At 33.4% G+C, this 13,087-nt stretch overlaps 2 protein-coding genes, 1 non-coding gene and 1 pseudogene across 3 annotated transcripts; 2 read left to right on the top strand and 2 right to left on the bottom strand.

The window, feature by feature from the left end:
* Positions 1–3,838: 3,838 nt before the first annotated feature.
* Positions 3,839–7,546, top strand: LOC104767881 (putative nucleobase-ascorbate transporter 10). The gene is made up of 14 exons (XM_010491848.2): positions 3,839–3,983; positions 4,084–4,181; positions 4,950–5,126; positions 5,210–5,310; positions 5,396–5,471; positions 5,588–5,647; positions 5,807–6,012; positions 6,117–6,213; positions 6,321–6,407; positions 6,519–6,577; positions 6,689–6,780; positions 6,893–6,970; positions 7,084–7,238; positions 7,328–7,546. The coding sequence occupies exons 1-14, from the start codon at positions 3,839–3,841 to the stop codon at positions 7,544–7,546; spliced, it is 1,650 nt and encodes a 549-aa protein (XP_010490150.1).
* Positions 7,547–8,405: 859 nt separating this feature from the next.
* Positions 8,406–10,091, bottom strand: LOC104766501 (bifunctional L-3-cyanoalanine synthase/cysteine synthase C1, mitochondrial-like). Its single transcript, XM_087502526.1, has 7 exons — positions 9,841–10,091; positions 9,395–9,532; positions 9,261–9,312; positions 9,096–9,175; positions 8,897–8,957; positions 8,733–8,812; positions 8,406–8,623 (listed from the first exon to the last, which is right to left on the bottom strand). Exons 1-7 carry the CDS (start codon positions 10,051–10,053, stop codon positions 8,525–8,527), a joined length of 723 nt encoding a protein of 240 aa, XP_087358652.1. The 5' UTR covers positions 10,054–10,091; the 3' UTR covers positions 8,406–8,524.
* Positions 10,092–11,528: 1,437 nt separating this feature from the next.
* Positions 11,529–11,602, top strand: TRNAV-AAC (transfer RNA valine (anticodon AAC)). The gene has a single exon. It is a non-coding gene; the product is annotated as a tRNA-Val (tRNA).
* A 118-nt stretch (positions 11,603–11,720) lies between these two features.
* LOC104767880 (F-box protein At2g38590 pseudogene) lies at positions 11,721–12,833 on the bottom strand (annotated as a pseudogene).
* Between the last annotated feature and the right edge of the window lie 254 nt (positions 12,834–13,087).

Raw genomic sequence — 13,087 nt, 5'->3', positions numbered from 1 at the left:
TGTACCAAGCCCGCGGTGTTTGTTTGAGGCCGTAGATGGCTTTCTTCAGACAACACACATAGTCAGGATGATCGGCATCAACAAAACCAGGTGATTGAGACATGTAGACCTCATCAGTTAGAGTACCCTGGAGAAAAACATTATTGACATCTAACTGACGTATTGGCCAGAGTGCTCCAGATCTCGGAGGAGGTGGTCGTGCGGGAAAGAATTGGTTGGGCAGACGGAGAAATGGATCCAAGGAGAGCACTATATATCAACTTATCCTGGCGTTTCCATTTGATATAGGCTGGATTTTCAGAGACAATACCTTCGATGGTGATCGTGGCAGAAGGGATCTGGCTGGAGCCGTCAAGATGACCAGCGAAACCATAGCCATCAACCAAAGCATGAGACATAAGATAATTGAGTGGAAACAACTTGGTAACGCTGGTCATGTTTATGTGGAGCAGTGTTTGGTTGTTGATGTTTATGTGGAGCAGTGTTTGGTTGTTGTTGATGATGGTATCATGGGAGAAGAAGCGGAAGACATAAGGAAAACAAAGAAGATAATTTTTTTTTCTTTGGTTCTAAACCTGCTCTGAAATTATATGAATGTTGTATCGAAGGATGATTCTATTCATTCACAATGGAGAAATATATATACATATTATACAGAGAGACTAGGGTATTAGACCGTAGTTATTGAGAATATACAGTTACATAAGTGGAGATTCTAATAAAATCATATCCCACTGATTACTCCTTAATATTATATACTTTTATCACACAAGTTTGGCGGATTATTGTACATCATCATCTTATAAAAACACATTTATACTTATTCAATCAATTATAGATTTTAAAAAGTTTAATGACGCATGGCTTATAGATTAGACATCTATTTAAAGTGTTTCTTTCATTGGTGATTGATTCCCTTGTGTGTTTGTATGATTTTGTGGTTGTTTATGGCTTGGTTTGGCTAGTATGAGTGCCATGGACAAGTTTGTGGCTTGTGGAGACTATGACTGCCGACAGGAATTGATGCTTGGACACCAAGTCGTGTGATATGATTCTTCCAAGGAATCGGCACCTTTGAGTTGGTAGATAGAGACACCTTGATTATAAAAACAATGAAGCCTCAAGAATAAGGATGGTGGAACGAATGGTCGCACAAGAGTTGCGGAAAGACTCTTGATATACCAGTTTGATCTCTCAGCCTCGCACCAAGTAGATCGGATCTCTCAGCATCGCACCAAAAATATCGGTTTTGTTGATTGTTGGAATCACACTGAGCAGTCGGTTTTAATTGTTGGAATCACACCAAGCAATCGGTTTTGTTCACAAAGAACATAAGAGAATCACTCTCACAAAAGAAATTTTTTTGATAAAAAGTTGGTTGATTATTTCATTGCTCTAACATGATTTTATAAAGGAAAAGAAACTTGGTAACAAACCAAGTATTAACTATTCTTGAAACTAAAAAACAATAAAGATATATGGTTTAATGAAGACTCAATTCTTAGTGTTTCTCTTCCCAAGGTGAAGAGAATCACTCTATTTTCGTCACTCCTCTTTGATCACAAAATAAAGTGATTATTTTGGGTTTTATTGGACTTGAATTAGGCTCAAAGTTGCATGGACTTGATAGACATAAACTCCAATACACTTTCATATGCTCTCCTTGCCCATAATCTCTTGAATTAGCCAATTTAAGTGCCTCCTTGATATTTTATCTCTTTGACTCCTTGATCCAATTTGATGATGAGAAATAACATGAGCTGTATCATTTCTTCATCTTGAGCTTAGTAGAAACAACTCATGGTTGCCATACATAGTTCTGAAAGCTCCTAAACCAATTAGAGCTAAAACTCTTCAAGTGAAGAACTAGATTGACCTTCTTTGGAAAATGAAGAATATGCTTGTATTTCGTTGGCCAAATCTTCTGTTTTTGAGCTTTTTGGAAACATAAGAGATCCATTAACATCCTTCAAGTGGTTTCGTGTCGAAATTGTCTCTGAGTTGGTTTGTGAAACACAATCTTTGGCTGATATGCGAAATTGGAACTATGACAGATCCATTGACTTGAAATATCCATATCTTTCAAGTATGAACTAATTTGAATGAGATTCCAATTCTCAATGGTTCTAGGATGGATCAAGATTTCAGAACAGTTTGGTTCATAGTTTGAATCCTTTTGTCTTGGTCGGAATCCTCCGTTGAATGCTCGTAGGTATAAATCGCGTAGCCATGAGTTTACCTGATTTGTAAAATGAATAACTCCTTCATCCGAACTATGATTAGACTGATTCCACTTCGGGATATGCTTTAGATGTGGTAACAATGTATTCCAAATGGTTGTTTGGCTGGAAAAATTGATCTTCAACTTCGTTCGTGTTGAAAAAGACTTAAGCATGTTATTGGATGGTATCATGATCATATCATCGTGTGGTTTCGTGATGGACTGATGAGGATGTCGGTCGACTCTAGTGTTCAGCTGACTGCAGATGTGTCTTTTTTGCTTGCCTGTTTTGGTTGTTCTTTTTGAATTGCTTATGCTTGTCTTTTCGCTTATGTATAGCTTAGTGGATGAGAGGATTACCTCACTAAATATTTGTGATAATATTTACGCATCTCAGTTGTTGTTTATGGTACTCGTATGTGTGACGTCGAATTATGGCGATAAGGAAGAGGATGATTTACAATTTTAATTATGTGTTGTTGGTCTTGGTTATATTATTAATGTTAGAACCCTTTATAGAAGTATAATAGGTTGTTAGATTGAATGTTAGCTTTGAATTTCATTTTCATAAATTGTATAGCTTTAAAAAACTGAAAACCCGTATAAAGTTTTTGATTTGTAATTCTAAAGATTTCTTATTTCCAATTAAAAATCCAGTGTTGGGGTGCATGTTAATTGAAGTTTTATATTAGAAAGAAAATTTTGTTTTTTTTTTCTCAAATTCATATCTAATTCAAATAAAAATAAGCTGTCTAAAGATTTTTAGTAACTTTATTTATTATACGATAATCTATATCAATAAAAAAAAATCAAACAAAAATGATAGAAGTATCACTATTTTAAATTTTACTCATAAATTTAATTGATCAATGGGCACGTGGGATAATTTCACATGAATATATAATTATTTCTCAATTAATATAAATCAAGCATGATACCAATCACACGTTTTTATTTTGTGAGCTGTGTCGCAATATTTTGGTCTTACTCCTAGATGAGCTTCAAACGTAAAAAAGATCAGTCCATTGAAACAGGCTTAATTTTTTCTGCTTCTTTCCTGAACTCTTCACACGCCCTTATTTACGACAACGCTGAAAATCAGAAGATTTTTTTTTTTTTTTTCAAATTTCCCCACGTTCATTTTGATGTTCAAAGCTTATAATTGCATTTATATAACAACATTACGTTTTAACTTTTAATCTCAGAATACAGAATCTCTTGATATATGGTCAATTTAATCTCAAAAGATTTTTCTTTCAAATTTCATATATCAAAAACTGACGTTATTTACGAGTTTATGACTACATTGATTATACAAAATATCATTATCACTCAAAGTGTAGCTATTTGACTTTCTTGTTCTTCTTCACTCTCCAATTATTCCTTTTTTCGAAAGTCTCTCACAACCTCTCACTTGACTCGTGTCTAACGAAGCTTCTTTGATATTGTTTTAAACGTAAGTTTTCTCCACCGTCTCTATCTCCTCTTAGGAGAATGCAATGGAAAGATTGATAAAGATGGTATATTTGTATATACAATATTTTCACTAAATGTTAACCGAACCGTTTATTGATTGAGTTGTTCACTTTGAATAAAGGAAAATAAAAAGAAACGTCCATGGCAAATGGTGGTGGTGGCAGTGGCGACAACGGTAGTGGTGGAAATAAGGGAGCAGGAAATCGGACCGAGGAGTTGCAACCCCATCCGGTAAAAGAACAACTCCCAGAAATTCAATACTGCGTCAACAGTCCTCCTCCTTGGTGTATGTTTTGTTTTATTTGAATTTTGGTTATTATTTTACTTTTTATTTCTATTTTATATCTAATTTGGGTGTGTAAATGTTATACATTTGGTGTTTCCAGTTGAAGCGGTAGTGTTGGGTTTCCAGCATTATATGTTGAGTCTTGGCATCACAGTTCTCATTCCAAGTCTATTAGTTACACTCATGGGAGCTGGTGATGTAAGTACATGATTTTCAGATAATTTTTTGAGATTGGATTTTTTTTTAGCAAATTTAAAAATTATAACACATCTTTTCAACAATTATTAACAAAATTACTAAATCTTTGTTATGTCAGTTCCTCTTGCCTTCCGACAAACCATGTTGTTAGGACTAGTGTTTTGTCCAATAGGTCGATTAATCTCTAGTTTTTATTTTCCTGGTTAGATTTAGACGTCAATGAATTCCCAAATTCCAATGCCTTAGTGAGTTTTCAAATAATTTTGTAGATTTGATTTGGAAAAATTTGGAAATTTAAACACACTATACAAAATTAATTAAAAAATTCACAACACACAAATGAAATTACATGTTTTTCTAGATTTTAATTTTATCATAATAATTCTAAAAAAGGTATTTTAATATTTCGCTCTCTTTTTTTTAGTGTTGATAGTTAATTACCAAAATTTTGATTTTTTTTTTGTTATACTCTTTCGGCAAGACAAACATAATCACGAGTTAAAATCATGTGAAAGTTTATTGTTTTATTAACTTATCATAAATATGATTTTTTAATAATTCTATTGAATATTTAATAAATATCGATGTAAATTTTGAGATTATAGTTATTAAAAACACAAGCAATATAAATTTGAAAATCTAGAAATTTTAATAAGGGAGACGAGTGATTTTAAAATCATTAAAAAAATTTCTGTGTACATTTTGAATTTTCTATATATAGATATTTTGGACAAACAAATTTTCTATATATATTTTGACATTTTTCAGGCAGAAAAGGCTAAAGTAATCCAAACATTACTTTTTGTCTCTGGACTAACAACATTGTTCCAGACGTTTTTTGGAAGTCGATTGCCTGTGATAGCTGCAACTTCTTATGCATATATCATACCAATTACTTCCATCATTTCTTCCACTCGGTTCACTTACTACACTGATCCTTTTGAAGTAAGTCTTAACACTAATATTATCATTAATTTTACAATGTATGTTGTACTAATAAAAATTTGTTTGATAATAAAATAAATCAGAGATTTGTTAGAACAATGAGAAGCATACAAGGGGCCCTGATTATCACTGGATGTTTCCAAGTAGTTGTTTGTTTTCTAGGCATATGGAGAAATATTGTCAGGTAAATTACATAATATTATTTTGCGTTACCTACATTATGACTTTACCATTAAACTCGAATGTATTTTTTGGTTTGTGTTCATTAGATTTCTAAGCCCACTCTCCATTGCTCCTTTGGCAACATTTACCGGACTGGGACTCTACCATATTGGCTTTCCATTGGTACGTATATATATATTAATTTTAGCCATATAAAATGGCAATATTTATGTTACTGAATACTTATACATTATAATATATATATAAATTTTATGATGTAAAATTCTTTCGTTTTACAGTTAGCTAAATGTGTTGAAGTAGGACTTCCTGGGTTGATCCTATTTGTTTTTATCACTCAGGTAATGTCTAAGCCGTTTTCTTGTTATAAATCCGAGTGAATTTTCCTAAAACAATTAACTCTTTTTAGTGTTACAAAATTTATCGTTGCTAAAAAATTAGTTTTCGGCTTTGGCATTTACAATTAATAGATACTGTGTTCTATTTTTTTTTGGGTGCAGTACTTACAGCGTTGTATGAAGATGAAGAAAGGGGTGATGCTTTGGGATGGAAACAGATGTGACCGTTATGGGATGGTGTTATGTATTCCTGTGGTATGGTTGTTTGCTCAACTACTTACATCGAGTGGTGTTTATGACCACAAACCCCAGACTACTCAAACCAGTTGTCGTACAGATCGTACTGGTCTCATAACCAACACTCCTTGGTCAGTTCATCTCTTTAAATTGTAGTTTTTGGTGACTTCCTTATTTTGTTATTCAAATTTTTTTTTATGTTTTTTATTTTTATTTTTCTTTATGTTAATAATAGGATATACATACCATATCCGTTTCAATGGGGAAGCCCAACTTTCAACCTAACTGATTCGTTTGCGATGATGGCTGCGTCTTTGGTCACTCTATTTGAGGTCAAACTTTCTTCTTATATATGAAATTGATATTAAATACCAAGAAAAATAATATATAATCATCTTATATGTTTTATGGAGTGATAAGTTTTATACTAGTATTGTAGTCGACTGGTTTGTTCTACGCATCCGCAAGATATGGAAGTGCGACACCGATCCCACCATCAGTTGTTAGCCGTGGTACTGGCTGGCTGGTAAGTCTAGCATCAATTTAATCAAGTCACTTTTTAGTAAACATATTATTTTTACCCTTTATTAACTATATATTTAATCATCTCCTGAATATTTGAATAAATATTTTGTAGGGAGTTGGAGTATTACTCAATGGCATGCTTGGAGGCATCACAGGGATCACAACATCATCGTAACAAAATTCATCCCTAACTTACATTTGTTCTTATTATCATCATTATTTTTTTTTTCATTTTTTTTAGTTCTAGTAATTATGGGTTATTGAGTGTAACTTCATGTCCAGAGAAAATGTTGGACTTTTGGCGATGACTAAGATTGGGAGTCGGAGAGTGATACAAATATCAGCTAGCTTCATGCTTTTTTTCTCCATCTTTGGTAATTTTTGCTATAACCTAAATTTTCATATTATAATTTATAATAAACTAATATGACCTTTTTGCATATTTTTTACTGGTTTGGTAACTTATTTATTTTGATCAAAATGCAGGAAAGTTTGGAGCTTTTTTCGCGTCCATACCATTACCAATCATGGCATCTCTTTACTGCATCGTCTTGTGTTTTGTGTGTAAGATTACTTTTTGATCGTCTTGTGTCATGTTTAAGATTACTTTTTTTTTTAAATTAATAGTATGTTGTTATTTATTACTAAAAAATAAAATAAAATGCAATTGATTGCAGGTTCTGCAGGACTTAGCTTTCTACAATTCTGCAACCTCAATAGCTTCAACACCAAATTCATTTTGGGATTCTCCTTTTTTATGGCTATTTCAGTCCCTCAATATTTCAGAGAATATTACAATGGAGGTTGGCGGTCTGACCATCGCTCGAATTGGGTAAGCACATCTTCTTATAAACTTTAGGACACATTTTTAAACTTTGTAACTTATCACAATGGGAAATTTTTTATGTGAATACAAAACAGTTGGAAGATGTGATAAGAGTGATATTCATGTCGCACACAACAGTTGCAGCAATTATAGCGATAGTACTTGACTGCACATTGTCTCGTGAGACTGATGAAGCCAAGAAAGATTGCGGGTTGAAGTGGTGGGAAAAGTTCCGACTATACAATCTCGATGTGCGAAACGATGAGTTTTATGGTCTGCCTTGCAGCCTCAACAAATTCTTCCCATCTCATTAAAACTTTCACAAAATATTTTCTTCTATGCTTTTTGCCTTTTTGAATGTTGTCTTTCTTCTTTCTTTATTACTTTTAGAGTGTTATATTCAATTTGTTTTCTGAGCTTTACTAGTTTGTTCGATTATTACTAAACAATGTTCCAAAAGTTGTTTAACGCTAATCAGAAGTTAGTGTATTGAATAGAGCTTAATTTTTTTTTTTTATCTAAACAATGTTCTAAGAGACTGATATCTTAACCTCCAACATTTTTACATTTTCTTGCAGCTGTTTGAAGATTTTTGATACTATAATTACTGAAAAATAAACACAAATATACTATATCAAATAAGACCGGTCGTAGGAAACAAAATCAAGGTACACATATTTAGGGTTGCGTTTAATAAAATAGCTTTAGCACTACTAGATAGAAAAGCCAGAGATCCCCACAAAATTAACACATTTTTCTGTCAATATTATCTACATAAAAAAAACAAGATGATTAAAAACTTATGTCAAGACTCAGGATTAGAACCATCACCGTCACCTCCTCTCTTATTAGCCGCTGTGTTATTAAGAATCTGCTGAAACAAAAAAAAAAAAAACTTCAACAGTCAACACATTCGTAATCATAATAACCATTAAAACTGCATTGTGACAGTCACTTAACTTACAACACAAGCTAAGTAATGATCATCTAAAACTGAAGCAACCATTGATGAGTTTTTCTATAATGAGAGAATGGGAGCTACAAGAAGATGCGATGGATGTTTGAGAGAAAGTAAACAATAGGCTTTACTAAGTCTATGGTATTCGTCTTAGAAGGATAGTTCATGCCATAGGCTTTATTATTTAAAAAAACAATCAAGACTAAAAGTACTTTAAAACAAAGTTCACTATCTCGAAAACAAGCATAATACAATCACTCGTTCTTTATTTTGTGAGCTGTGTTGCAATTTTTTGGTCTTTACTCCACAATTATCTTCATCAAACTAAACCAAATCAGTCCACTGAAACTGGCTTCATTTCTTCTGCTTCTTTCCTCAACTCGTCAAACAGAACAGACGACAAATATCTCTCTACAAAGCTTGGATGAATCGTCTGTCCAAAAACAAAAGCAAATTCCAATGCACCGTCCGATCAGTTCGTGTCACAAATCAAAACAAAACCACAGAAAAGAAATGAAAAACATTTTTTTTCTCTCTCTTACAACAATGAGTTTTCCTTTATTCTCTGGCATTTTTGCTAGTCTTATTGCTGCCACGGTGTTAGCCCCCCCATGATATCCCAACCTACAAGTTAGGTTTCCACTGTTAAAGTCAGAAGAAAAATCTAACTAATTATCTCATTAAACAAGAAAAATAAAAACACTCACCATGAGACCTTCTTTCAGGCCCAATTCGCTAGCCATGTTTACAGCATCCTCACTACTAACCTGTTCCTCTCGTGCAAATAGAATATAAAAAGATGGTAGGTTTAAAATATAAAAAGATAACATTCATAAGCGTTTAGAATATAAAAAGTTAATAGAATATAAAAAGATGGAAGGTTTTGCTTAGACATCAGTCATCACCTCAAGTACTTTGTCCATAACATTCATATCCAAGATATCCGGTTTAAATCCAACCCCATTGCCGGTGATCTCATGTGGACCTAACTCAAAGTTCAAACTCTAGCATTAGCAACCGCAAAAACTTGATAAAAACAAATAAAGTTTTAAACATTTCAAAATGTTCACATGGTTTGCCACCGTTGAGTATGTTGCTTTCAGTAGGCTCCACTCCATATATCTACCATTTGCAACACATTAGTGATTTAAAAGCAATCTCTTTTTCGATATTCCCGAGATATATTCAGAAATTAATCAATCACCTTGACATTGGGGTTTCTAGATTTTAGGAATTTCCCAACACCAGTGACTGTACCTCCAGTGCCAATTCCCATCACAAATATATCGACATTCCCATGTGTATCTTCCCAAATCTCAGGACCAGTTGTATCATAGTGAGCCTACACCAATATTCCAACCATCATATATTCATGTGATATGCAATTTATATATATATATATCAGGGCCGGCTCAACTTTTCCTTAGACCTTGTGTAAATTTTTTTTTCTTTTCAATTTGGAGGTTTTATTTGTAGTTTTCAGAAATTGGGGTGTTTTTTTGTCAAAATATCAAATGTTGAGGGCCTAAAATCTTGTAATTTTTTTTCAAAATAATTTGACATGGTGCAAAAGCACCTCTTGCACCACCCCATCACCGGGCATGATATATATAATTATTATACTTCTAATTTTCTGTAACTCTAAAGAACCTGAGTGTTTGCTGGATTGTTAAATTGTTGCAGCATAAAAGCATTGGGAGTGGTCTCAAGGAGTTGCTTAGATTTCTTAACGGCTCCACCCATTCCTTTGGTTGGATCAGTAAGGACAAGCTCTGCACCAAAGGATCTCATCGTCACTCTCCTCTCCAAGCTTGTGTAAGAAGGCATTGTTATTATAATCTTGTATCCTTTCATTGCAGCCATGAAAGCCAAACTGTTATGAGCCACTTTATTGCTTGAGAATTAAGAAAGATATGAATGCTTAGCTCCCTCTTAACCCTAATTATCTCTTAGAGATCAAGGTTAATTCTTGGGGCTTGGTTTCTCATTTATCATTAAAGACCATTATATAGGCCTTGATACAACTTAATTAAAACCCTAGTAAAATATAGTACATACTTTAACGCAGAATGGAAATTATGAAAACCAAATTCATAAACTAAAGCACCAAAACTATTTAATAAAATGTCCTAACCGGTGGACTAATCAACCTAACCATAGTCTTGTATCACAAACTTATTCCCATGTTTCCTGAAGTTGGCTCTACCAATATTGTCTGAGAATCAAGCATCAGTTAAGTGGGTAAGAAACTATTATCCTTTAAATTTAAAACATGCATGAAAAAACAAAAATGCTGATTACTTTTCCAGGGGTGATTAAGTTTTTCTTCTCTGCATCCTCAATCATGGCTAAAGCTGGTCTGATGACAACAAAATAAAACATTTTAAGATAAGTATTAACTTACTCAAACATGTGTTCTTTGATATGAAGATTAACGGTTTTACAATCACCTGTCTTTGATGCTACAAGTAGGTTGGAAATGTTCTTGTTTGGCTGCAATATAAGCTCCACATCCTTCAGTCACTTTGTTGAGAAATACAAGTGGATTTCTTCCAATGAGCTAAAATGCAGATAAAATTTCAATAGAAGATGAAGAAAGTAAAAAAAATTGAAAACCATGATCGAGTTTTGAGACTTATATACTTTATGTTTTGCTTATCATTGAGGCATCGCCTTTGACGTTAGTGGATGCGAAAGCTTTGGGGTGATCTTTGAATCGTTGAGCTGATGAAGGAGGTGATTCAACGGGCCAACGGCTGACACGACCTTACTCATGATGTTGCTGATGCAAGTGAGTAGACTAGTGCAATTGAAGTTGGAAGACAATGAATGCAAAAAAAAAAACGCTTTGTAATATATATAGGATCCTAGATGGCTCATCATTTATTTGTGATAAATATATTTATTTTAATAGAATTTGAATTTATCTTATTTAGTATAAAATATCAAATTTTTATTTTTTCTTTATATGAAAAGAATAAATGCGTTGAATCAGATTCTCTTCTATATTTGTTGAGTTCTTGAAGTGCACTCCAAGTTTTATAATTGTAATAACTTTGAATTTGTAAAATTTGTATTTTGTTTGTTTTGTCTATGTATGAAAATAATAGATAATTGATTCTATTTTGTTCATATCTTTAAGTACAAGAAATAAAGAAGACATGGGATGGAGAAGCTGAGGGTTCTACTTGAGTGTAAACACACTTTGTAAACTCAGATTGAAGCTGAGGGTTCTGGTTAAGTGTAAACAAACTTTTTGAAAAATTATGATAAAATATTTGATGCACAGCTCGGATAAACAAATAAAACTTTATCTTTATTATTACTTATGGCAAAATGGTTTTGTGGTGTAGTTGGTTATCACGTCAGTCTAACACACTGAAGGTCTCCGGTTCGAGCCCGGGCGAAGCCACTTGTGCAGATTATTTTGTTTTTAAACATCATAATGAAAGACATACATTAGGCACTGTAATAAATTCAGTCTTAATCATCTCATTTTCTCGTTTTGCATCTTTCCTCGAGCATATTGCTTATTGATTCGCTTCAAGTGAGACAAGTCGTCTCGACATGTTTCATCATATCGAAGCTTTTCCAAATCACTTTGTTGTTTACCTTCCCCTCTTTCAAGTTGCTCAATTTGCACTAAACTTGTAACAAGAGAGGACAAATCTGACCGACATCTTGTCTCTAAAATCTCCAACGAGATCTAATCTCCTAAAGTATCCGGCCTCACCATAGACGATAACTCTGTGGCGATACCTACCCTCAAAACCAATTGAGACTTTCTTCTACTCGTCAATGAAGAAACTTTCATTTATATGTGGAACAGGAATGTCAAATTCAGTCTCCAATCTCAAGAAATTGCTCCACACGACCACAACACCTCTTCGGTTTCAATCTTAGTGGTTACCCATAAGTCAAGCTCGTACGGAATTGTTTCGTTGTGCTCAAGTAAAACAACAAGCTTCTCTTCTTTAACACAAGATAAAATCACATAGTCGTCATAACCAGCACTAAATGGCAGAGGCAGAAGCGTGTCAAATCTCTCACTTGTAAAATCAAAACAGATTATGTAATCGTTGATTCTGTGGTTTCCATCCAATACTAAGTTCCTTTCTGTAGCACACCTGTAAGTGTTTCCCTTGAGAGAAACGCCACCATTAATAAAGTTTATACGCCAATGTGGTGTGACATCAAGAGTTGTCCATAAACCAGATTGAAAATCATAAATCTCATACCAAAAATACTGATGCTCCGGTACACGACTGTAGTAACAATCTACAAACCTCAAGAACTTATGGCTACGACAAGATTTTTTCTTCTTATCCTCGTATCCAAGCGCATAACTAGAAAAGTCGATACCATGAGGACTATGACAAATTATAGATTCTATCCACCTCGGTTGCCCCAAATAAGGATTCCAAACCACAAACTTAGAATCATCTTTTAAGATGCATATCAGTAAACCCTCGCAGTGAAAGAACTTAGATATCTTGACTTGTTCGTTAAGGCAAGTAAGTTTTCCTTTATGCTTTATAGATGGATCTCCATTGATGACGATGATCGCAAAGACTATAACCCATCTTCACGATCATCTGAGACTCACCTTCCTTTCTTGCGGCTAAGGCTTTACTGATGTGCATCTTCTTAAAGTTCTGACATTTGGATAAATCGTTCCACTTTTTGCAGGTTAATCAACGGCTCTCATGGATGTTAAAGGAACCATTTGACGTTAAAACACAACAAAACATAAATTATTAAGATATACTATGCTAACATTATTATTATTAAGATATATTACTATACTTTTCTCATCATATGAAGTCAAAAATAACAAAACATAAAGTTTATGATAAATTAATTTAATAGTATAAAAGATGTTTCTATTTTTTTTCAA

Source organism: Camelina sativa, chromosome 19 (genome assembly GCF_030686135.1).
Source record: "Camelina sativa cultivar CO46 ecotype springtype chromosome 19, ASM3068613v1".
In the NCBI taxonomy this organism is placed as follows: domain Eukaryota; kingdom Viridiplantae; phylum Streptophyta; class Magnoliopsida; order Brassicales; family Brassicaceae; genus Camelina; species Camelina sativa.
The sequence above is the reverse complement of the archived record's forward strand: the minus strand, read 5'-3'. Positions and strand labels throughout refer to the sequence as shown.